Raw genomic sequence first — 25,950 nt, forward strand, 5'->3', positions numbered from 1 at the left:
TCTTCCCTCAATTAATGTCCTCAAGGAGACCAGTTCCACCCATCTGCTCCTGGGATGACTGTCCGGATCATCAAGCCTATTCAAGCTTCTCCCCAGGGTCCTGCTACAACATGCGCAAGTACTTCCTGGGGAAGCCTGCAGCCTACCTCACCCTTCCCACTTGGAAACACACAGACTCGGCCCTTTCTGGTGTGATTATATAAGAATACAAGGCTTGCCGGACCCAGCCCAAAACTGAGGTGTGTCCTTTAAACACCATCCTGTGCCTGGTCTTCTCAGAAACGATGGTGCATGCTGGACAAAGAGGAGACAAGTACTATGTATCTTTCAATAATAATGGGGACACATTTCCAAGGAATCCCCTTTCAAAATTCAGATGCTCTAGTCTAGGTAAAGTATGTCAAACTCGCGGCGGGTGGGCCGCATGCCTCGTTGAAACGTGAGTTGGACATGCTTGCTAAAGTATGTAATGTTGGGGAAAGTATGTAACCTCACACGTGCAGGTTGTAGTATCCCCACTTCAGGGGCGGGGAAGCAGAAGACTTTTGTAAACGGAACGTCTTTCTAAGGCAAGTTACCTCTCTCAGAGAATTTCTAACTCCCCTCCCAATTTTCTACTTCTCAGCTGAGGCGTTGATGGAATGGGGGGAAACAATTTTTGTTGTGCAGAACATCAGCCTCCTCGTAGCCGCTTCCATCCCCCGGGTCACTGTGATCACGAGGCACGGTCGTCTCCACCCCCGGGAGGGTGCTGCCCCTGATGGAGAACCACTTCGAGGCTAAAGATGCTAAACATAAAGGGCACTGTATGCTCCCTGGGCTGCACTTTACATCCTGAGGCTGTTTTTACAACTAGCAACTTGTATGTATGAATCCCTTCCCCTTTTCCACCCATCCCCCCAGTCTCCCTCCCATATGTATGGTGTCAAGTGGGTACTAGACATAAGGGGTGTGGGGGTGGGGATTAGAAATGTCTAATCACTATGCTGCACACCAGAAACTAATATAATATTGTTTGTCAACTGTACTTGAACCATGTTAAGGCAGAAATCAGTGAAAATAAAACATAAAAAAGCTGGGTTATATGTGAAAAATGACATATTCACCCGAGAGGATTCTTTGTCTTAAGGCTTAATCTCATGCTTTGAGGACCATTTCTATAGTCATCATAGAATCAAAGGGATCCTCCACATCAACTTGATGCCCCAGATCGGTAGCACAGCAAAGGGCACTCCTTGCTTATTTTTTAAACCTATGCATGAATTCACTGTATGTAAAAAGCAGGCTTTTCAAAGAGCAGGGTTATCAGTGCCTACATCCAGGCTCCTCTTTTTATCTTTTGGGTGCAGAAGTTTATAAAAATTCATCTCAGAAACAATGAACTAGAAGGAGAAATAGAAGCTACACCAAAGTCAATAGCTATTTTGTTTTTTTGGGTCTGAATGAGACATAGAACAGGATATCATAACTGTAATGCTTTAGCAAAACACAGCCCTTTCTCTTTTGGCCTGGCTGAGCCTGTGCCCGGCAGGGTGGTGCTACTGGTTTATGGGCCATCCAAGTTCAACGCACATTGAATTTTTTTTTTTTTTTGCACAGTTGACACCAGAGCTTCATAGGAGTGCTTTCACACCCTTGCGCAGGCACCCTGGCTGCTCCTCCCACCAGGATGCTGCAGACAGGTCAAGGTTCCTGGTGCTCTCTTTTCCCCGACCTTGGGCTGCGCTTCCCCCTGACATTATATATACGCAGCTCTGAAGAGAGCGTTATGACAAACGGCATTTGGAAATTTGTAACTGATTCCTTCTAGTGGCTAAGATGTAACAAGCTATTTCTGCAAAGGGCCCTGTCCACAACAAGCCCAGCCCGGATGTGTCTGTAGCTGTGAGCAGAATGCTTTCCTCCTCCCCACGGCTACAGAAAACAGTGCAGAGGTTCTGCCCTCCAGCTGACCACCAGTAATAACAACATTAGGGGCAGGCAATGAGGGAAGTTTATCATTGAAAAGAGGAAAAACGAGTTTAAGGCAAGAACAGCACTTTCTCACTCACCACTGAGGTCAGAGCCATCTGAAAACTGTAGATGCGGGCAAGGCCAAAGTCAGCCAGTTTTATTTGTCCGCTGCTGGTCACCAGAATGTTCTGTGGTTTTAGATCACGATGCACTACTCGGTGAGAATGAAGAAAGTCCAGACCTCGGAGAAGCTGAAACATCATATCCTAAATAAGACCAAAGGAGAAAATCAATACACAGTCAAAACAGAAGTGCAACCTGCCAAGCCCTCGGCGCTCAGGGGAGTGCCTGGCACACAGAAAGCATTTGAGAAACATTTGCTGAATGAATGAATCCGTCTCCCTTCCTACCTCTCGACTCTCCCATTCTCAAGATCACTACAAAAATGTTTACTCTGGAGCTGTACTTTATTAATGAAAGGACAATTTAAAAATAGTTTCAGACGGCATAGGAAATATTCTGGAAGAACATATACCGAACTGGTGTCAGTGGTTAATGCTGGGGAGAGGAACTGGGAGAGGTGGTGGAGAGAGGGGAATATTTTTCACTTCGTATACTTCTATATGGTTTAGTATTTGATCTCAATAGTTAAAGTCTAGTGAATAATAATAATATTCATAGTAATTATTATTTTATAGCACCACATATTCAGCTGACACTGTGTCAAGCACTGTTATAAGTACCTTCTATTTAGTAGCTCACTCAATCCATACCACAACATTAAGGTAAATAATATCATCACCCCATTTTACAAGTCAAGAAAGTGATACAAAGCATGTAATTAGCCCAAAGTCACACCACTAGCAAGAGACAGTTTTGATTCAGAAAGTCCAGAAAAAGTGAATTCAAATTCCCAATGCACTCCTTTATCAGATCAATGATGGGAGGAGTGGTGGGTAAAACCAGATAAGCCATTTAACCTCCCTGAGCCTCCGCTTTCCCATCTGTAAAATGGCAAAGTACCAAAACCTATTTTGTAGGATCATTGTTTGTGAAGCACTAAGCACAGTAGCAAGCATTCAATACACGGTAGCTGTTATTGCCATACTTAACCAGCATAAAGCAGGGGGCATTCAGAAAATAAACCAATAAAATCACATCTCTTTCTAATTTTAGAACTGATAAAATTAGAACATTTAAAACTCAGAAACAGTGTCTGAAAGTAGGAATTCAAAATTTGACCGTGATACGATACTCTGAAATCTGGGGTTAATAAGATTGATCTACCTCTCAAAATATTGTGAGAATGGTGTATACAAGGGAGGACAGACGTTATCTTGTTCATATAAAGGTTAGAAAAATGATTAGGCGGCATCATGGGCTTCACGGCTGTGGGGTGCTGTGGTGTGAGGACACACACTACTCAGCAGCTGGACCACTGAGCCCCTCGCGGAGAACAGCAGATTTGGTTATTGGTTTAAGGTACTAGTTCTTCCTTTAGAGATGGGAGTTCTGTTTTCACATCCCAGCTTGTTTACAACTGAAGCCTTAGCCTTTCCATTTACATAATGGAGAAAATAGTGCTTCCTTTTCACACCATTATGAGATTTAAATGAAGTATTGTATGCAAAGGGGTTATGATGTTTCTGGCACATGGTATCATTTAACTGCGATAATTGTTAAAATGTACTGTTTCCTGGGGGAGACAGAGTCACAAGCAACCACAGGAAAATGTGGTCAGTGCCATCAGGTCAGGGCACAAAGGGCTAAGGGTGGGTATGCAATGACACCGTGACTGGGATCTTCCTGAGATCCACCTAGAGGGGCACAGTCCTCCCCGCTTCCCCAGTTTCACTCCCCACTGTTTCAATGACCCACAGTGAACTATGGTCCTAAAAAACTAAACGGGAAATTCCAGAAATAAACAATTCATGCATTTTAAATGCTCTTCTGAGTCGTGGGATGAAATCTGTGCTGCCCCACTCTGTCCCACCTGGGACACGGGTTATCCCTTTGCCCAGTGTGTCCACATTGAAGACACTGACCGGCTGTTAGTCACCTGGTAGCCCTCTCAGTCATTAGACGGGTAAACAGATACTTTGAGAGAGAGAGAGAGAGAGAGAGAAAGAGAGAGAGAGAGAGAAAGAGAGAGAGAGAGAGAGAGAGATGGGTTGGGGGTGCGAGAGGAAGGAGAGGAGGGAGAGAGTGAGCACATTCTCATAACTTTTACTACAGCATATAATGTTATAACTGTTCTACTTTATTAGTTATTGTTAATCTTTTACAGTGCCTAAGTGATAGGTTAAACTTTATCATAGGTATGTAAGTATAGGAAAAAACATAGTATATATAGGGTTTGGTACTATTGTGGTTTCAGGCATCCACTGTGGATAAGGGGGGACCTACTATCTTCTGAATCTCCAAAGGTGAAAACTTTGGAGAAGACTGTACTGTCCACCGATAGTCAGTCCTTTGAGACTTAAGAACCACTATAGGCCAAACAACAATGAATAAACATGAGTGTGAAAATGAAGCACAAAACGTTAAGGAGTCTTCCGCTGTGGCAAATAAGTCTTTATTGAAAACATATGCACACACTTGTAAGCACTAAATTTTAAATAGCATGACTAACCTAAAGTAATGTTATGCTGGTTCATCATTTTTAGCTTCTTGTATACCGAGTACCAACAATTTAAAATGGTACAAAGAATAAATCTGCTTGGCTCAGTTGTCACTGTCCAAACAATAAGCAGCAAATTAGCAGAACAAAGATTTAAAAATCTGAACTAATTAATTAATAATAAGGCCCATCTAACTTTATAAAAATCCTGGACTACAGAGTAAATAAATGTGCACTGCTTTTATTTGTGCATTTACTTATAGCACATATGATACAGTTTTTAAAATTATAAAATTGGTGTATGCTTAATGCAATAAATTATAAAATTTTAAAAAATTCCATAGGAAGGACAAAAGTCACTCAAAATCCTACCCCTTAGAGAACAGAGAAATCTTCACTCTTAAATAATTTTTGTGTCTTTCTTGTCTGTGTTTCAAAAATCAGATGTAGGTATAAAAAGAATATATGGTTATATTGTTATAATTTACATAAGTACTATAATCATACTATAATTTATATAAATATTATACGTTTGTGCCATAGTATATTAAATGTTTATAAATAAAAATGGTTATTATTCTATACATGTTATTTTGTGGTTCTTTTAAAAAATGTAATAATTCATTGTAAATATTTTGCCACTACAACAAAACTTCTACAAAAAAGTTTTTTATACAACATGATTTTTAATGGCTGCATGGTTTTCCACCTTATCATTATACCATAATCATTACTTGTTTTTAGTTGTGTTATTTTGGAACTTGTACTAAGAGTCTACTTTTTCTTTGTTTAAAGGGGAACATAGATGAAAATGACTTAATATTGCATCTAAGCACGGGTTCAACGGTGTGAATCCTCATACTTGCACTAGAAATTGATTCCATGTAAGTGATGCCTATAAATATAGGAAAAGTTAGTTCTACACAAGAATTACCATTCTTCAGATTTTGGTTTGTGTTTTTTTTGGTTAGCAAACAGGGTTTTCTTTTAAACCTAGAATATCTAGCCACAAGAAGAGTTTTGAACTAGTGAGCTTTGAATTAATTAACAATTTTAAGAAAATCTTGCCAAAAATCTCATTCCCTTCAGTAATTTAATTGTGAGGTAAGTTGATGAACATAATGGACCTGTAGTAAGTATGATTTGGGGATCCCCCCTCAGCTTTAACCATCAGTCATTGGAACACCTAGTCTCAAAAGAAACACGCACTCAATTACCTCAGGAACTCTGGTCACAAGACATGGTCCCAGTTTTTGAGAATGATATGAACGAATAAGTCGTAACACTACACAAGGTATGAAAAAACACCTTTCCTTCAGAATCACAAGTAGTGCTCCGATCAAAGACATTTCACAGGATTCTCTACTTAACATTTATTATCTGTTCTATCTCAACTTACAGTATCAAGAGACACACTTTTAAATGAGCTCCTCAAGATGTTAATCTAAATTAATCTGTTATATACAAGGCTCAAATATTTCACAGTAATCTTAGTGACACAATGCATAGATACTGCCAATGAAGGCTCTTTAAGTTAAACGTAGGTTAAGCCTTTTTATGTTACAGCGCACAGTCCTGGGAGAAAAGGTTTGAATACCTAGCCTTCCTAATGATAAACAGTCACCTGGGGCCTCCTCACTCTGTATCTTTCTGAAATGCATGACGGGAAAGCATGTTTCAACAGGACTGCATCATGGAATGAAGTCTGACTTCCAGTGACTTTAGGTGGTGTTTTTGTCCTTGGCAACTCCCCTAAAAGACTCTGGACTTCAGTCTGAAATCTTTAAAGCCTTGTAATTTTTTTTAAGTGTTCTAGAACTTTAACCCTCTTATTTCTTTAAAATCAAAACAAACTAAAAACTTTTCTAAAAGGAAAAAGTTTTATTGCTGGGTCTTTTTCCAACTACAAAATAGTATAAATAGGTCCAAAATATACTAAAAACACTCAATTTATCTCACACAGTAAATCACAGAAATGACAGCTCTCAATAGATAATTTTTGGATATATCTACTTAATTGAAGTGCCATATTCACATCCTTACAGTTTTAGCCACAAAAATATACATGTGTAGTTTATCTATTAAACAATTTAAAATAAGACATATACAACTTTTAGACAAAGATAATCATTTTTCCCCTCCTTATAATGTGTAAACCACAGTCTTTTCAAATTTGTCTCCATGTTTCGACAGAATTCTCTTTACAATGATTTACTGTTTACTGGGTATCAGAGGAGGCTACAGTTTAAAACAGATCACACATAATGAAGGTTTTTTATACTGAACCGATAACATGCTGACTTCTGGTAAGGGTTATGATTACAGGAAGAGAAGTGAAAGATCACAGGAGCCTATACATAACAGGTGATGATAAAGTCATAGAGAAAGTAGAGGACTACTGACAATAATGAGGGCTAGTCCCAGGATCTTTTCATTTTTTATAATTTTGCTGATTTTATATATATATAATTTTTAGTTGCAAAATCAAATACACATAAAATTTACCATTTTAAACCACTTTAAGTGCACAGTTTAGTACTAAGTATATTCACACTGTTGTGCAACCAATCTTTAGAACTTTTCCATCTATCAGAACTGAAATTCTATACCCATTAAATATCTCCGCATTTCTCTCTCCCTGCCCAGACTCTGGCAACCACCCTTCTGCTTTCAATCCTTATGAATCTGACTACTCTAGATACCTCATATACTAGTAAGTGCAATCATCCTGTATTTTTGTGACTGGCTTATTAGACTTAGCATAATGTCTTCAAGGTTCATCCCAGTGTAGCATACGTCAGCTTCCTTTCTAAGGCTGAGTAATACTCACTTGTATGAATATACCACATTTTTCTTATCCATTCATCTGTTGATGAATACCTGGGTTGCTTCTGCCTTTTGGCTATTCTAAATAATGCTACTATGAACATGGGCGTACAAGTATGTCTTTGAGACCCTGCTTTCAATTCTTTTGGATATATGTACCCACAAGTGGAACTGGTGGGTCTAATCTCAGGATCTTTTAAGAATCCCAGTTCTCCCATAAAATGTGGAACAGTATTACTACATAAGCCATGAAGTAGAGAATAACAAAGCCATGGTTAGGTCCTGGACAGCCAGTGAGGCAGGCTCTGACGCTCACTCCCTCCACTGTGCACTCAGGGAGATGCTGCTGTAAGTCGCAGCAGCAAGGTGACTGCATCATGCACACCTTCCACTCTAGGTCAGAACTTGGCAGGGGCTCCTCATGCTTACACTGGTCAATTCACCAATGACAACAACAGGTTGCAGAAACTGCTGCATAAGCAGTTTCCCTCCTTCTTTCTCATTTCAGTCCTCAGGAGCACCCAAAGAATGCCTTCTCCAAAATCACGAAGGGCAAAACAAACCCTGACAAGGCCAAAGGAGGGTTAAAGCAAGTTCTTTAAAACTTCAGATCACTTGGGAAGTTGTAATTTTTGGTGAATTCAAAGCAAGCAATAAATGGAAGAACCGGGAGACAAGCTACAAGAGATACTTGTGAGCTCTTTCCAAAAAAGAGCAGTCAAGCTGTGCCCTATAACCAGTGACTTCAGCACAGCGTGTGTGGGGGGTGCACTGGGAGGAGTGGCAGAGGCAGGGGAAGCAGATAACTGAGCAAGGTGAAACATCGCCTTGGGGCTCTTCAGCAGAAACAAATGCAAGGCCTCTAATTGCAAGTGCTGGCTTTCTATTTTTACTGCTCCTAGGCAACGAGATAAAAGCATAATAAAAGTTGCTTTGTATATAGATTTTATTAATAAAATATGTATCCTGAAGAGAGAATGAAAATAATTCACTCCTGAAAGTAATGATAATGCTGAGTAAGTAAAGAACCTATCTCAACTAACTAGAAAAAAGAACAACAGATTTTCACCAATCCTGGAAACGGTGTTGGTGTTTGAGGAACAATGTCATGACTAAATGGACAGTTTGGAAGAAGAAAGCATTACCTCATCATGATGGCTATTACTAACCCACAGTGGAAAGTGATCAGGAACTGAAACTACAAATATGCAATGCTAATTATAACTTCTTGGGAGAAGGCTATAACAACCAGCGTTGTATAATTAAGAATATACAAAGTATAAGGTGCCTAGGTTGTTGGCTAACGACTCAAATAGTTTTTGTTCTATAAACATCTATCTATATAATAGAAGAATATGCATATTAGCTGGGATGCCATAATGTCATGACCAAACAGCAGGGACCTGAGGCTGCATGGCGCCTGGCCAGGGTGAGGGACCTCAGGCCACACCCCCCACCCTGCGGGACTTTACAGGGTACCTAAGGCCATGCCCCCTGCACCGGGCTCAGGGACCTGAGTTTGCATCCCCCACTCAGTGAGGCTTGACAGGGGTGGGGCCAGCCAGATCTGGGTCTCACCCAATGGGGTTGGGGCCTGCAGGGTCTGGGTCTCCTGCATTTTCAAAGCACGTGCAGGTGGTGGGCTGAGACTTGACTCTAGGTCCTGCGGCGTGCCCCAGACTCTGACAGGAGGGAGATTTTCATACACATTTTACTAATTTTCTTTCATCTCTGACACTTCTATTATAGAGAAAGGGCAAATAGCAATATTTAAATATTTCCTCTAATTAATTCCCTTTTAATGTGCATGAATTTCATGCATCAGGCCACTAGCTGTTTTATAATCCTTTAAAAATCATTTAACAATATACTGTGGATATTTCTCCATTTCAACACATATTCTTTATAATATAAAATTTTAAAAATACCGGGACAGCATGGATGAACCTGGAGAGTATGATACCGAACGAAAGAAGCCAGTCGGAGAAAGACAAATATCACATGACCCCACTTAGAAGTGAAATCTAATGAATATAATAACTGACGAACAGAATAGGTCCAGAGGCATGGAACAGACTGACAACTCTCAGAGTGGGTGGGGGAGACGGGCAGAGATTAACCAAAGACCTCATATACATATATACATGCATAACCAATGAACACAGACAATAGTGTGAAGTCCTCGGGTGCGGCAGAGGCTAGGAGGTGGGTAAAGGAGGGGGACCTGGGGGACATCTGTAGTACTGCCAACAGTAAAAAACAATGAACAAAAACAAAATATTATGCTTTATAATGGCTATATTTGGTAGAAATATCTTCTCATCTTTCCCCGTTCTCCCTCTCAATTCCCTCTTTTGAGAATGTTCCCCTCGTGACATACTTCCCTTCTCTCCAAATGAGGTAATGTATTAGAGAAGTTGGTTTTCCATAGCGTGGAACATATTATCATTTTCCTACCATAGCAGACATTATTGGTTGTCAGCTGTGAAGGACTGGTCCAAGGCAATCACATTTCCATTTGCTAGTAATTGAGGTAGGGATGGACATGAGACCCAGTCCTGGCCAATGAGATGTATGGGCAGGATGTACATCTGCTATAGAGTTCTGGTAAGTAATTTTTTCTTTTATAAGAGGATCATAGTATAAAACTCTTTGGTGAACTTCCTCCTCTCCTCCGCAAATCTTATACTAAATGCTACTGCTTGAGGGCATGAACTTGCAGTAGAACCATCTTGAAATAGAAAGGAAGACAGCTGTGCACATATAAAATGCCAGAGAGTAATGAGAAAAAGAGTCTGGATCTTTGATGACATAGCTAATCAACTTTGGGGCTGCCCACCTCTGGCCTTGGCGTTACATCAACGATAATGCCCTTACTTAAAGCCATTTTGATTTTCACTGAGTGTTCTGTAACTTGCAGTTGAAATTTATTTTAACAAATCTAACTTAACTAAAATTATATACTTTTACAATACTGTCTTTCCTTTCTACACATGCTGTGGCCCTCTATTCAAGTCTTCTGCCTCCTGCAGTAAAGTTTTGTCATTTTTTCCCCCACACACACTTCCTATACTTGTGAAGCCCCCACTGTAGTGGGTCTGGCCCTCACCTTCCCTTACATATATTCCTTACTATTTCCCACTGACCTTGTCCCTCAAATCCATCCTTAACACTCTAGCTAGTATGATCTTTTTAACATGTAAACTTGATCCTACCAGATCATCCTCATGCCTGATCACCCTCAGACAAAGCCCACCTAACTCTGGCCTCGCCTCCTGCAACTCCTGTGGACTAGTGCCATCTTTACTCACTCACTGCTCTATGGCCTGGCCCCGTCTTCTGAGAGTAGGGTCCGCTCTTATCCCTCCTACTCCAGATACACTAGAATCTTAGCACACTGTATCTACAGGTGTCAATAAATGTCCAATGGCCTTTCATAATGAAGCAAGTACCAACCTAATTGGAAAATGACCATGAAATCTATAAAAGCCGCGAGCTTGAAAAAAAAATCACTGACTCCTCCCAGGAAGGAAAACTTCAGCAGGTGATAAAATGACAGGGGAATCAGAAAAAGCATATTTGGATTAGGGAATAAGGACCCCAAGAGGTATGGCGTATAAGTCAGTATTCCTACCTATTAGCCATTAAAACATCCTCAGATGTGTATTAAAACTTTTGGTTCATTATTTTAGAAGTATAATATTCTAGGCCTAAAATGAACATGGCAGTATGGAATAAAAATGGTGAAGGAGGTTTCCTTTCTACTTTTCCACTCCTATTCACAATTCTTTTAGCAACTTGCCTATCAAAAGACATGGGCTTTAGCACTTTCTCAGCTGGGGTCATGACTCTAAGCAAATCACTTAGCCTCTTTCATCCCTAAGAGAAGCATTCAGTGGATCAAATCACTTTGCCTGAGTCATTTCTTGGATATAAAATTGGACCACTCTTCTAATAGTTTAATTTCATATTGTCACATTGGTATTTCTCAAAGTGTGGTCTCTAAATCCAGTGCTATTTCCATTTCCATTTCATTCCAGTGACTAAGTTCCATTTCACCTTAACCACTAGCTAACTGACTAACCAAGTCCCAACTTTTCTGAACCTCGGTTTTTTCATTTATAAAAATTAGGATAAATCCTGCCCTGCCTCCATCGTAAGACTACACAGAGAAATCTGATGGTTCTATATTATATATTTAATCTGGTTTTTTTTTTTTGAAACTGTCCAGTGCTGTTAAGCTAGACTGTGAATTCCCTGAGGAACAGGAATGGGGTGCATTTGTATATTCTCCAAAGAATCCAATAAGGCACCTTACACAGATGTATCTGTTGATTTTACTTGATTTGAGGAATCACTCAATAGTTTGCAGAAAGGCACGAAGATGACGTATAATGACTTCTGCTCTTGGCTCTGTGCACAGGAGTTATATGAACAGCCTCACTAATTAAACTGATTCCTGTTGTTAGTGAAAAAGGCCATAATCCTTCATTGTAGTTTATTGGTTATTCACTAAGAATATATCAAATGCTTGCCAAGTGGAGGCACAAAACAAGTACAAAAGAAATTCCTCTTGCCCATGCATATAACCTAAGTGAGAGATTTGCTCTGGAGCTGTAAATTTCCGTTTTTGAGAGCAGTACGCTTTAAAAGAAAGAGCACTGAATTTAAAGCTAAAAGCATGGATCTGAATTTCTGCTTACTAGTTATATAATCTAAGGCAGGTTACTTATAACCTTCTTGGGCCTTTATTTTCATAGGTATAAAAAAGGAAACAACCTCAAAAAGGAGATATTTAATAATTAGTATATATTTTAATAATATATATTAAGTAGAACATTAAATATTTAAATACTTTAAAAAATGTATCTTTATTATTGAAAGTATTACAGATGGTCCCTGTTTTTCCCCCCTATTAACCCTCTCCACCCTGCACTCGCCCCTCCCAAGCCTTCACCACACTATTGTCTGTGTCCATGGGTTGTGCATATCTATATATATATAAAAGGCAAATATGCTAAGTGTCCCTCCTACTGTCCGACCGGCAGACCGGTCGCTATGACACGTACTAACCACCAGGGGGCGGATGCTCAACGCAGAAGCTGCTGAGCCGCAGTGACTTGGCAGCAGCAGTTCTCAGGTGACGCACCCTGAGACCAGAGAGGAGGGAGCCTGATTCCTCATGGGGCGACACGATTCCACCTTCGGCCGTGGGTTATGTAGTTTGCTGGGGCACTGTCTGCCCTGAATCTGGTTTACTGCACACTGGCATTTGCATACCACTCCCTGTATGACAGCAACTTTGCAGAGTGCCCTCTCACACTCTGGGACCCTTGGGGGATATCAGAGAGGCGGTTTCAGCCCGATCCCCGTAGGACAGACCGAGGGACCCCACCTGCTGGGGGGACCCCGCTCACTCTGCAGAAGCCGGGTAGGGACTGAGGGAGGTTGGCTCCAAGGCATGTCCAGCCCTTCTTGACCAGTCCCACCCCGCTGGCCACCTTCTACTTAATTTCCTTTCAATGTGCACGAATCCGTGCAATGGGTCACTAGTATGCATATAAGTTCCCCGGTTAATCTCATCACCCTTAACCCCCACCACCACCTTCCCTCAAATCATGCTTCTAAGTACTTTATATAGTGTAAATTACATGCTCATAATGAAGTGCTACCATTCATACAAAAGAAATATGAAGCCCCTACTATGTGTAAGGCATTGTACTCGGCGATGTTATACACGAGCACTGAAGACAGGAACCAGGGGAGCTCCTATTTTCCTGGGAGAGAAGACATAAATATGCACCTACACCCTTCAAGTCAGTATGTGGCAAGGACCACAAATGACACAGCACTGAGTAAGCATGGAGGAGGAAGCCAGTTTGGAGGGGGGCTACTATTAGATTTGGTTGGGGAAGCATCTGCCTGGACGACCATACGAGCAGGGGCTTAGAGGAGAGCAAGTGATTAGGTATTGGAGACCAGAAACAGCCCTCGGAGGGCGCACTACTAACTGGGACCACACTGCAAAGGGCTTTCTTGCTGGGCTGGTGTAGGCAGTTTATAGTGTCTTACCTTGTAGTCAATGGGAAACTAGAGAAAATGTGTGAAAGAATGCCATACTATTATGGGTATATAGAATGGATGGGAGGTGCTATCAGGAGGCATTTATTCTACTCTGGATGTAAGACAGGAAAGGTCTGAACTAGAAATGTTAGAAAGGGAAAGCAAGGGGAAAGACAATTCAAGAGACAAATGTAGAATGTTAATGTTTATTTTCACAGGTCAACTTTAATTGAACATCTTTTGAGGGCTCTACTACCTCTCTAGGTTACACACTGGGTAACTTTGGGCCTGTTATATAACATCCCCTCCCCTAGCATCAGGCCTTAGTTTCCTCATCTATAAAATGGGTCAGACAACATTCTCTTGCAGGCTGCTAATAAGGACTAAAAACAACGAACTTCCCAGTTTGCGTAACAGGTTTGGAACTGGTGCCATTAAATAAGAAGAGGACCCACCCATTATCAATGGCATCTGGCCACACTCCAGTAAGTTCAGATCTATCTAGTTTTCTCCAGTTAGTATGTGGACAGCTTCCCATCTTCCCAATCATTATTAAAATAAAAAAAAATGCAATTAAATTGTGTGCCTATTAAAGGATATAATCTGTAAATATTTATTACCTTGATTAAATCAAGTATGAAGTCACCTGTTCTTAATTTTGAAAGTCTACAGATTGCTAGGTATGGAAGGTCCTTAGAAATCATCTGGCATGGCTGATGTGGTTCTGTAGTTGAGCATGGACATACGAACCAGGAAGTCACGGTACGATTCCGATTGGGGCACATGCCCAGGTTATGGGCTCGATCCCCAGTGTGGAGCATGCAGGAGGCAGCTGATTGATGATTCTCTTTCATCATTGATGTTTCTATCTCTCTCTCCCTCTCCCTTCCTCTCTGAAATCAATACAAACATATTCTTAAAAAAAAAAGAAATAATCTGTTATTATTCGCTGAATGCATTGTCTCTTTCTGTAAATAACTAAACTTTCTAGGGTGGCTTTAAGTTACTTTCTACCCATTCTTGAACTGATTTCTCTGTGGGGCCTCCAACTGTTGAGGTTCCCTCACACTGTCCCATGGGTGCTTTCATGGGATAATAACCATGCACTATAAAAATGCAATATACATTTTTACTTAATGAACATACATATTCAGAAGCTACTGCTGAGCAGGAAAAAACATTACTAATGAACTTTCTTACATAAATTTGGTTGCTTTCCCAGCTTAACAAATAGTAACTAGAATTTGTGATATTATTTCCTCATGTGATCCATTAATGCTGAACTGTGTGCATTCCAATACAGCGAGGGGGAGAGGCACAGGCGAGGACTCTGAAAAGAACACTTAGCTTCATTTGGTCAAAAAATGGTCTTTACAAGGGTTTTTATTACAGGTCATAAAACTCTGCTTACCACAACGTACCTCTTCCTTGAAGGAGAAAAGAAATCCTTGCAGTGGTGAGAAGCCGAAAACAACACAGAGAGTATTCGTGCCTCCTTCCCATAAACACATCTGTGCATATTATCTATTCTGGGTACAGCTGCATGCACAGCTGTTTATGGGGGCCTCAGAAGAGGCGGCACTTCAACATTTTTGCTTTTGTGTTGTTGCAAGGACTGAAATTTTAAGCTGCAGCCTGTTAGGAGAGAGGCAGCAAATGTATCTCTAGGGGGGAGGAGGCCCATATGCTCCTCACGAATAACTTCTTCCATCTACAGGAAGAGGCTCTGGGTGGTCATAGCTAGTCAGGAAAAAGCATGGAGGCCAAGAGGAAAAGGGATCTATAGGCCAAGTGGGACTGAAGAGCTGCTCACCATGGCAAAAATGAGCAGGAGGTGAAGAATCTAATGACTCTCTTACAAGGAACAATCCAGCAAGGTAATTAAAATAGGCATTACAATATGAATTGTCCAGGGAAACAGGGGCAACGCTGTGGCTAGGAAACTCTTAGTCTTAAGAGTATCCAGTCACTCCTTGGACTGGCTGTTGTCACAAACATGCCCCTCTTGTCTTCAAATCTTTTCCTGGCTCACCTAAAACTCCCAGTTAGCCTTTTTTTTTTTTTTTTTTTGCGGGGGCGGGGGGTGGGGGTGGGATCATTCTCTTTCCAGGTACCATAAAATCATCCTCCACTTCGCCTTACGTGGATCTTCTAAGGCCTCATTTAGTAGCTACCTGCCCATCCCTACTCCCATAATTAAAACCGCTGAGGGAAAACCATTACACAAAAGAGTGGTTACAAATCATAGTCGCTGATTTCATCTGGACTTTCAGTATTACTTTCTGTAGGTCCCTGCTAAGCTCCCTTTTCTGATGTCCGCAATGGTTACTGCAAACATTCACCATTTGTTTGTGTTCCCAATCATGTGTCTTATAAATATCTTAAATTCTAAATTGTCTTCACCTCCTCATCTCATTCATTCATGGCTCCAACTATGAGTTAGTCATAATCTGAGGCATTCCAAGTCACAATGGCAGCTGGGATAGCTCTCTTGAGTTTCAAAAGTGCAAACTTCAATGCTTCCTGCTCATGCTTTCTAGAATATTCCATAACAACTACAATTCAATATGCTCCCAAATAACACCACAGTTTCTTCACCTCCATCAAATCTGTTCCTCAACCTGAATTTCTTAACTTGTATAACGGTACCACCGTGCACACAAATGATTGCTCCAGAAATCTGACAGACATTCTAGATTCCTTCTCTCTTCTCAACCACATAATCAGTTTCTAAATTACCTTTCAAACCAGCCCTTCTCTCTCATCTCCACAGTCCTTGTCAAGTCGCCAGTATCCCTTCCTGGATGACTGTAATAGTGCTCCAATACAGGTAGCTCCTGTCTTTAGATTAACATCTGTAAGCTTTTCCCCCCACAGTGTTGGCTAAATGATATTCCTAAAATGTCAACCTGAATCACACAGAAGTCCCCTCCTGCTCTCTATGACAGAGGTAGAACCTAGCTGGCTACCTAAAGAACTTAAATATCTGATTACCTAAGTAGGCCTGATTTCATTTCCAGCTGTGTCCATGCTCTGAAGGTGACATGCTGTGTTACAGCTTTGTTCCTTTGCAATGCTATTCCCATGCTGAGAATATTCCCTCCATTGCTCTACTCCCACATATATACTTGTCTATCAGGCTCTTTCTAATTTGTGTTTCTAGATTTACTTTAAATAGACCTTGGCCAAGTCCCGGGCAATTCTCACACCCACAGGCTAAGCGAAGTGCTCCCCTTCTTTAAAAAAACAACAACATTTGTATTGATTTCAGAGAGGAAGGGAGAGGGAGAGATAGAAACATCAATGGTAAGAGAGAATCACTGATTGGCTGCCTCCTGCATGCCCCACACTGGGGCTCGAGCCCGCAACCCAGACATGTGGCTTAACAGGGAATCCAACCATGACCTCCTGGTTCATAGGTCTACGCTTCACCACTGAGCCACTCCGGCTGGGTGGTGCCCCCTTCTCTATCCCGAAGCACTCTTAGCAATAGTGTGTTACACAGCTTATTCTACTTTACTGTAACCATGTTTCCCCCTTACCAGCTTAGAGGCCCTTCACCCTGAGGAAGAAACTGGAAGTGGGGGTGGGGTGAGAAAAATAAAGGAGCATTCCGAGGCATTTTACAGACATTGTTTTTCCCCAGGCACTTCGCATACATTATTTCATTTCTCACAGCCCCCCTGAGTAAATTCATATTCATTCATTCTGAATCTGTCTCACAGGCCAACTCTGTGGCAGGCGCTGTGCTAGGCTGAAAAATAAGCATGCCTGGTCTCAAGGAGCTGACAACGAGGGGGAGATTCTGTGAGGTCAAGCAAGGTGCCTACCAGCTTCCCCTGGCCGGGAGCTTCAGCTGCTCAAGCGTTGGGCCCCAGTGAATAGGTATAAAGGGAATGCACAAGCAATGTTTTAAAAATATGCTATAGCCTGGCAATTCCACTTCTAGGAATGCATCCTACAGAACCAACAGCACAAATTTACAAGTCAATACGAAAAGGATCCATGCTATTTTGTCTGAAACAGAAAAAAACACACACACCTAAAATGTCTACCAATAGGGGAATAGTTAAATTATGATGAGTCTACAATGTAATATCAGGTGACCATTAGGAACATATAACTGAGATAATCAATAGTGAAAGGGTAAGCCTTAGAGGGATACACACAGCTCGATAAATGTGTACGTGTTCATATACTACGGGTGGATATGTGTGCATCAGGGTGGCCAGGTAAAATATAGGACATTCAGTTAAATGTGAATTTCAGATAAACAACAAATAATTTTTACATGTAAATGTATCCCACATATTACATGGGACATATTTAAACTAAAAAAAAGTATCTGTTGTTTACCTGAAATTCAAATTTAACAGAATGTCTTTATTTTACCTGCTAAATCTGGCAAACCCGTCTAAATACATATAAAAATGTTTGGAAGGTGATTAGCTACAGTTACAGGTTGTTGCCTCTGGATGTGGGGGTAGGAAGGAGGATATTAAAAGAAGATATTTCTGCTTTTGTAATATTGAGTGTTTTAAGTGGTAGCATGTGGATGAATTTCACTTTTTTGTGTTCCCCTGGAGTAGCCAGTTAAAATCACACACACACACACACACACACACACACACACACACACACACACCTTTTACCAACCACAGTTTTAAGTTAGTAGCCAGCAATCTTTGGAAAATATAAAATTCGGTAAGTCTTTGATAAAGTTTGTGAAATGAGAAAAATCCTATAAGGATCATTTAAAAAATACTTCATAGAAACAGAAAGAACAACGCATCCGAATCTTCTAAGGAATGATAGATCCTTTTCTAAATTATATTAACAGTGTTATGTCCTCAGTAAATTACTGCTGCTTAAAAATTGTAAGTACAACTTATTCAGGTTTTGTTTTTAACCTCCACGTCCTGACACAGATCCTACAGAAGAATCAGTGACTCAATAAATTGTATACTTTTAATATTTAAAGTAAAAGCTAGAGAGCTGGTTCTGAAAGACAATGAAACAATCCATTTTAGGGAAGGGGCAATGATATAAATAACTTTGGGTTGTTTTTAGACTCATACTTAGCTTCACTGTTGAAATATTTTAGAATGAAAGCTAAGTCAACAATGACCTCTCAGGATAATCCCAAACTTCCTTTAGGCTGAGAGTCAAAAGCATTAAGTTTGCAGGCAGACTAACCACTGTAAAAACCCGAGTTGCACCCATCAAAACAAGACACTATCTTGTCTCACTATTTCCAATCCCTGCTTCTTTCCTCCTGCTTGTTGGAATCAGCATACACAGTCTTTCAAAATGGTTTCTGAAACGTTTCATTTGGCTGTGAGCAGGCAACTTCTTAGCACAGATTTCAGGGTCATCTCACTTTGTCAAACATGATACTTGTTGGTTTGCCCAGAGATACCAGGCTTGCCAGTGCTGGTGTTTCCTTAACAGCTTATACTTGAATGTACTGTAGTTTGCTTTTTTAAAATATACTTTTATAGTACATCTAAGAGGAATGTGGAATTTATACCCCCCACAAACACATAAGACTCTATGTATTTATGAAGCTAAAAGACAGCTAAAAGTTTTTCTTCCTTCTAGTTTATAAAACTTCTTTCCTCTTCTGGCATTGTATTTTATGCATTTTTTATAGACAAAATGCACAATAGAAATGGAAAGTTTTCAACATTTAAAAGCCTAGCTATGAGATTTCACTATCTGTCACATATATTTCATTTGTAGTTAAAAATATTTTACTGGAGACTTAAAAAGTACCAGTATAAAATGTTAGAATTCCCTATTTCAAGTTGTCAAAATAGGCTAAAAATGCATGAGGGAAACATTTTGCTTCTGGGTATTTCTATGTATCTATCCTCTACACTAATAAAAGAGAAAAATGGTAATTGGCGTACGGCGATACCTTTTTCATTGGCTAATCAGGGCTATATGCAAATTAAATGCCAACTAAGATTGGCAGTTAACTGCCAACAAGATGGCGGCTAATTTGCATATGTAGGCACAATGCAGGGAGGCGAAAGGGAAAGCAGGAAGAAGCCCCCTGCCACTGACAGTGATCGGAAACCCAGGGGGGAGCTAAGAGCTGGGGGGCAGGGCAAAGGCGGCCCTGGGGCCGCCTTTGCCCTGCCCCCCAGCCATGATCGGAGAATCAGGCGCCTTTGCCGCCCTGGCCAGTGATAGCAGGAAGTAGGGGTGGAGCCAGCGATGGGAGCTGGGCACGGTTGAAGCTGGCAGTCCCAGGAGCTAGGGGTCCCTTGCCTGGGCCCAAAGCGAAGCCCACGATCGCGGCACCCCCCGCTGCCACTGCAGGTCCCCGCTGCCTGGGCCGGACGCCTAGGCCAGAGGCGTTAGGCCTGGGCAGGGGCGGAGCCTGCAACCGCGGGGAGCTGGGGGTCCCCTGCCCAGGCCTGACACCTCTGCCGGAGGCCTCAGGCCTGGTCAAGGGGCCGATCCGGTGATTGGTGATCGGAGGGTGATGAGGGTCAACTCCTCTGGCTGAGGCATCAGGCCTGGGTGGGGGCGGAGCCGGGGATTGGGGGGATATGATGGTCCCCTTGCCCAGGCCTGAAGCCTGGGTCAGAGGCGTCAGGCTTGGGCGGGGGGTGGAGCAAGCGATCAGAGGGAGATGGGAGTCCCCTGCCCAGGCATGATTCCTGGGCCAGAGGCCTCAGGCCTGGGCGGGGGCCAGAGCCAGTGATCGGGGGGAGATGGGGGTCCCCTGTCCAAGCCTGACACCTCTGGCGGAGGCGTCAGGCCTGGGCAAGGGGCCGATCAGGCGATCGGAGGGTGATGGGGGTCAACGCCTGAGGGCTCCCAGTATGTGAGAGGGGGCAGGCTGGGCTGAGGGACACTCTCCCCCCCCCCCCCCCAACACCCAGTGCACGAATTTCGTGCACCGGGCCCCTAGTATATATATAAAAGCCTAAGCAACCCAACAACCGAACAACCAAACAACCAAATGCCCAAAAGACCAGTTGGCCAGTTGCTATGATACGCACTGATTACCAGGGAGCAGACGCTCAATGCAGGAGCTGTGGTAGTCAGTGCGCTCTCACAGCCTACCTCCCGAGGCAGGCTAACCTCCCGCGGTCCCTCTCCCTGCCTGGCCAGTTCCCTCCCACCCCCATCAGTCCCGATCGCCGGCCAGACCGAGGGACCCCACCTGTGCACGAATTCATGCACCGGACCTCTAGTTTTGATATAAGAGAGGTCCAAATGATGGTAAAATCATGTTTGATGCAGAGGGGCAGGATCCCATTCACATTCCTACACACTGGGATAAGATTTGAACACTATACATATCTGACAAATGACATGCCCACAATATCTAAATCAATTAGAAAAAGACACCCAACTAACATTTAAAAATGGTGAAAGGTATAAACAGGCACTTCACAAAACAGGACATCTAAATGCTCAGGAGCTTATAAAGGTGCATACTGTTATTAGTCAAAACAAACTTGAAAATTAAAAGTATAACAAAACAAAAAAAGTATAACAAGATACCACTACAATGGTTCAAGTTGATAACATCAAGTGTTGACAAAGATATGGTGCAACTGACCCTCCCATAGCACTGATGGAGTAAAAGAAACCACACACACAACAGTACACACTTTCATCTATAAACATAAAAGCCTAATATGCAAAGTGTCCCCTCGGGAGTTCGACCGACCGGGAGCTCGATCGCTTGCTATGATATGATGTGCGCTGACCACCCGGGGGCGGCGTGGAACAAAGGAAGGTCCTGCCCAGCAGCTAGGGAAGGGAGGCCCCAGCTGGCAGCTGGCAGCTGCTAGGGACCCTACCCATGCATGAATTTTGTGCACTGGACCTCTAGTATGAAATAAGCTAGTACAGTGATTACCTCTAGGCAGGGGTAATCAGACTGGGAGGGGGCATGGAGAAGGTTTGGAAAAGGCTTCCTGATCTGGGTGGTGGTTACATCACCAAAAACATCTTCATATTAGTGCACTTTGGTTATTATGTCTTTTACACCTCCATTAGAAAAAAATCTGTCTTTTCAATATTCATCCAAATCTGGGAAGGTATTCCAGTTCAGGCATGCTTTTCAGGTCTGCCCTGGCAGGCTCATCATTAAAGGCTTCATAGATCAAGAGAGAGATCTCAGTTTCCCTTTGGGATCTGCTTCTTTTTATTTCTAAGTGGTATAATCACTCTGTCCAATTTCCACCTGTATTAATTTCTTCATTGGTATATAGGAGGATGACATGTGTCATATCCTAGTATAATATTAGGTAATATGCATGTAAGTGCTTTGGAAATATTGTGTTATATGGATGTACATATTATCATTATTCAGCCAGCATTTGAAAGAATCAAAGTTTCTTGAAACACAAAATGTGAAAAGTTAATTATGAGTAAGATTAAAATTGTCCAATCCAGGTCCTTTCATCCTATAGTTCATTGCAGTGACTCAGGGTACCTTTCTTGCTGGGTGATTTTGGGTATTTTTATATATCTCACCACATCTAAAACATCATCTATTTTAAGATTTACTATCACTGTAATGTACCACCAAGGAACAAAATCAATTGCCAATTAATCTATGACAACTTTTTCTTGTCACACAGAAGCTTTAAGTTACACATATTAAGAGGGCTCTTTTGACTTCTTCAGGTTTGGATTTTTATCATGTACTAGAGGCCTGCTGCACAACATTCGTGCACTCGGGGGTCCCTCAACCCGGCCTGCACCCTTTTACAGTCGGGGAGTCCTCGGGGCCTAAACCAGCAGTTGGACATGCTTAGCGCTGCCCTGGAGGTGGGAGAGGCTCCTGCCGCCATCACTGAGCTTGCCAGCCTTGAGCCCGGCTCAGGCCTTCTGGCTGAGCCATGCTCCCCCATGGGAGCGCACTGACCAGCAGGGGGCAGCTCCTGCATTGAGCATCTGCCCCCTGGTGGTCAGTGTGTGTCATAGTGACCAGTCTTCTGCCCTTGCGTCAATTTGCATATTAGCCTTTTTTTTTTTAAATTATAAGATCATACTGAACATATATCAAAATTAAAATTGAAGTGAAATAATTTGATTAGGGTATTCCCAGAATTTCTTCACACTCAGTTCTCTTTCACATCACTTTTCTACTCAGAGTCCTCCATGTCTGTGTTTTCCAACACAATATTGTCCTCTGCATGATCAAGAGTATTGACAGTTGGGCAACAGAGCTCCACCGTCATCTCTAGGATTTTCATCACGCCATTGACTAATCCTCCAAGTTTTCCAGCTCATGGGCAGTCAACAACAACGCAATCATGCCTGGAGCCTGACAGGGACTGGAAAATGCATTCCAACACGGGTATCTTAGAACAGATGAAATATAGTACTTACTCTCTTTGAACTCAGTTTCCTCTTTTTTAAAAAATATTTTTTATCGTTGATAGTATTACAAATATCTCCCATCTCCCCTTCAGTTTCCTCTTTAATAAAACAGTATTTATCCTCACAGGAATGTTATAAAGATTAAGTTAGGTAATGTTCTGAGGTAGCATATTATTGTTTGAAAATCATTTTCCATGAGGAAGTTTAAAATGTGGCTTCATTATCTCTAGGAACCCATGTTGCTTTTTCACTTTGGGTTGAAAATGCTTCATACTACAGTTTATCCATTCAGCTATCCAATAAACATTCACTGAATAGGACATAGCAAAAGAATAAAGTGGGCACTGAGCTAAATGTTGGGGGTACTAAATTAGAGTCTTTCTCAATAAAAATCTTGCATAGCTATAATATTCTTTAACATTTTAACATCACTGATGGTCAGTGATGTCCAAAAGGTTGTTTAGCAATCTTATCTGACATAAATAAGACCAGATTGCAGGATAATTTCTTATGAAACTAGGCTAATTCTTAGTGAATATTTTTTCTTTATATACATTTAAATCTTATTTTTTCACATGAAGAATATATGAATATGTTTGTGTTATGAAAAGATGCAAGACAAACAAACATAGAGTTGAAGTTCTACCTGACCACCTACTAGTACTGCCAGATAAAATAGAGGGTGTTCAGTTAAACTTGAATTTCAGATAAACAATGAGTAATATTTTAGCATTTGCATGCCCCATATACTGTATGAAACATACTAAACTTATTTGTTGCTTATTTGAAATGGAAATTTAACTAAACATCCTATATTTTAATTTGCTAAATCTGGAAAACTTGCCACCTAATTTAACCTTAGGGTGTCTTCCAAAGAGGTAGCCACTTAAATTACTTTGTTGTATAAAACTTCCATGCTTGGTCTGTGAATTATATGTCCTTGTGCTTCAGATAAATGGAACCACGCTGCCCTCACAATTCTAAAATTGCCCCTTTTCCCTCTTCCTCACTCAACACTCTGCTTATCTACATCATTCCTTTTAATTAATTGTCACACAGAATTCCATATCACAGCCTATTCAGCTATACCCCACTGATGAGCTGTTAGGTTATTCCCAACCCCCCCTTTATAACTAATGTTACAGCAAACTCTCTCATTCATACCTCTTTTTGCACTAGTACCAGGGTCCCTCTGAGTTAAAAATGCTTGGTTCCTGAATATACGCAGTTTTAGTTTTCATAGATACTATCAGATTGCCTCCAAAATGCTGTTCCCATTTATATTCTCATCAGCAGTACATGAGACTCTCCATTTCTTAACAGTCTCACTAATACCTGACATTGTCAAACTTTTTTTTTTTGCTTGCCCCAATTTGATGGGAGAAATGATTCACTGTTGTTTTTTAATTTTTATTTCTCTGATTACACTGAAGTTTGGGTAGCTTTTGTATTTATTGACCAGTTATTTTTCTATATACTCACAACTCATCCAGTATCAATATTGCTGGAATGTATTTCATAGAGTCCACCTTTCTTTCCCCATCTTAAAAAAGGGAACCAGTTTCCATTTCCAATATTTTGGAACTTCTAGATGCCACAAATCCTCAAAGGCTACCTGGGGCTCAGCTGTTACAGCCACAAGTTCTTGCAATGTGCTCAGTTATAATCTCCCTTTCCAGGACAAATTCAACAAGGCTCAAGCAAATAATCACCTTCTTTTCCAAACTAACAATTACTCTCTACTTATCTATCTCTGCTTCTTCCTTACTCGGGATGATGAGTAATCAAGTGCCGCCAAGCCTTGCTTCACAATTTCCCATTTCTTTCTGTTTAACACCCCTGCTACCCTTGTAGCTGAGCAACCCCATTAGCTCATTCCCAAACCACTGGAGCAACCTCTGACTGATCGCCTGTTGTAAACTCTTCTATCAGATTAATGTCTTAAAACACTACAACGATCATGTCAGCCACCCACCCCAAAACTGTCAATATTCCCAGTACTTGCATGATCAAGTTCGTTTCTCTCCTGTTTAACTAACTTCTTGTCCCCATCCCTGTAATGCGCCCAAGTTGTTTAGCTCAGTGGCTTGAACATTATGCTACACAAGGACTTAGAGGACAAATTAGATACAAAAGGAGAATGTATTTCCTTGCTAGGTAGGCTGTCTTTCCTGGAGGTAGAAACTGACAACTCTTAAGCAACACTTCCAAATCTGGTTTGTGTCACTCATGTCTCAGAGTAACATCTTCAAGGTACTACAACAACTGCCACTTTCTCTATAAAACCAGTCCTTATTTTTCCCTCCTCTGCATTTTTGTAACACTCCCATTTTACCACTCACGTGGCATTTGTCATGTTCTGCCTTATGTGATGGCTATTTCTCTGTATTTTAGTTTCCCTTTCCAGATTTTAAAATATGTAGAAACTATGTTCACATAATATGTTCAACTTATTTAGCACATTGGCTTGATCATTGTGTTGCACAAGGAATTACAGGATAAATTAGATACAAAAGTAGAATGTATTTCTTTGCTAGGTAGCCTTTCTTGTTTCCATTTCAAGCATGCCAATACAAGTGGGTGCACTGAAGTACATCTAATATTAGGATATTTTAAAACTTAGCATTTCAATTTGATCAGCTGCCACCAGGAAAATATGACTAAAAAAATCAAGGGAAAATGCACAGATGTTAAATATATTATTCTCAACGCTTTCACTTTTTAGGTGCTCCCGTACACAACGGAAAATTCTTAAAATCAATTACCTAAACTTATGATGGCATATTGTGTGTTCTATACTTAAAAAAATTTCAAAGGTAAAAAGTTATACGATTTGACTTCCCTAAGAATCTCAAGATTTTTTACAGTAATCCAGGAGGTAATTTATCACAAAAAAAGAGGCGAAAGGAAATGCAAATAGGCATTTTATAGTCAATGAAGGCCCAAACCAGAAAGAAGAAAGGCCTCTGAGAATATCAACTAGATCAAGTGACTTTGGTGGGTCATGAAGGCCTCCCCAAGCATTACCTACTTGGTATCACTGTAGACAATGTGGATAAGCCACTGTCATCACCTGTCAGACCCTGGCATACAACTGTGACCAGTCTGGGTCTGCATATTTGAAAAGTGCA

General features: G+C 41.2%; 1 protein-coding gene across 1 annotated transcript in view; it reads right to left on the reverse strand.

The window, feature by feature from the left end:
- Window positions 1-25,950, reverse strand: part of CDK6 (cyclin dependent kinase 6) — a 202,566-nt gene that overhangs the window by 96,225 nt on the left and 80,391 nt on the right. The window contains exon 3 of the mRNA XM_081102351.1: window positions 2,052-2,219. Coding sequence (XP_080958477.1) covers window positions 2,052-2,219 — 168 coding nt within the window. The remainder of the gene's footprint in view (window positions 1-2,051; window positions 2,220-25,950) is intronic.

The sequence above is a fragment of the Myotis nattereri genome, assembly GCF_964212035.1.
Source record: "Myotis nattereri genome assembly, chromosome: 11".
NCBI classification, from domain to species: Eukaryota; Metazoa; Chordata; class Mammalia; order Chiroptera; family Vespertilionidae; genus Myotis; species Myotis nattereri.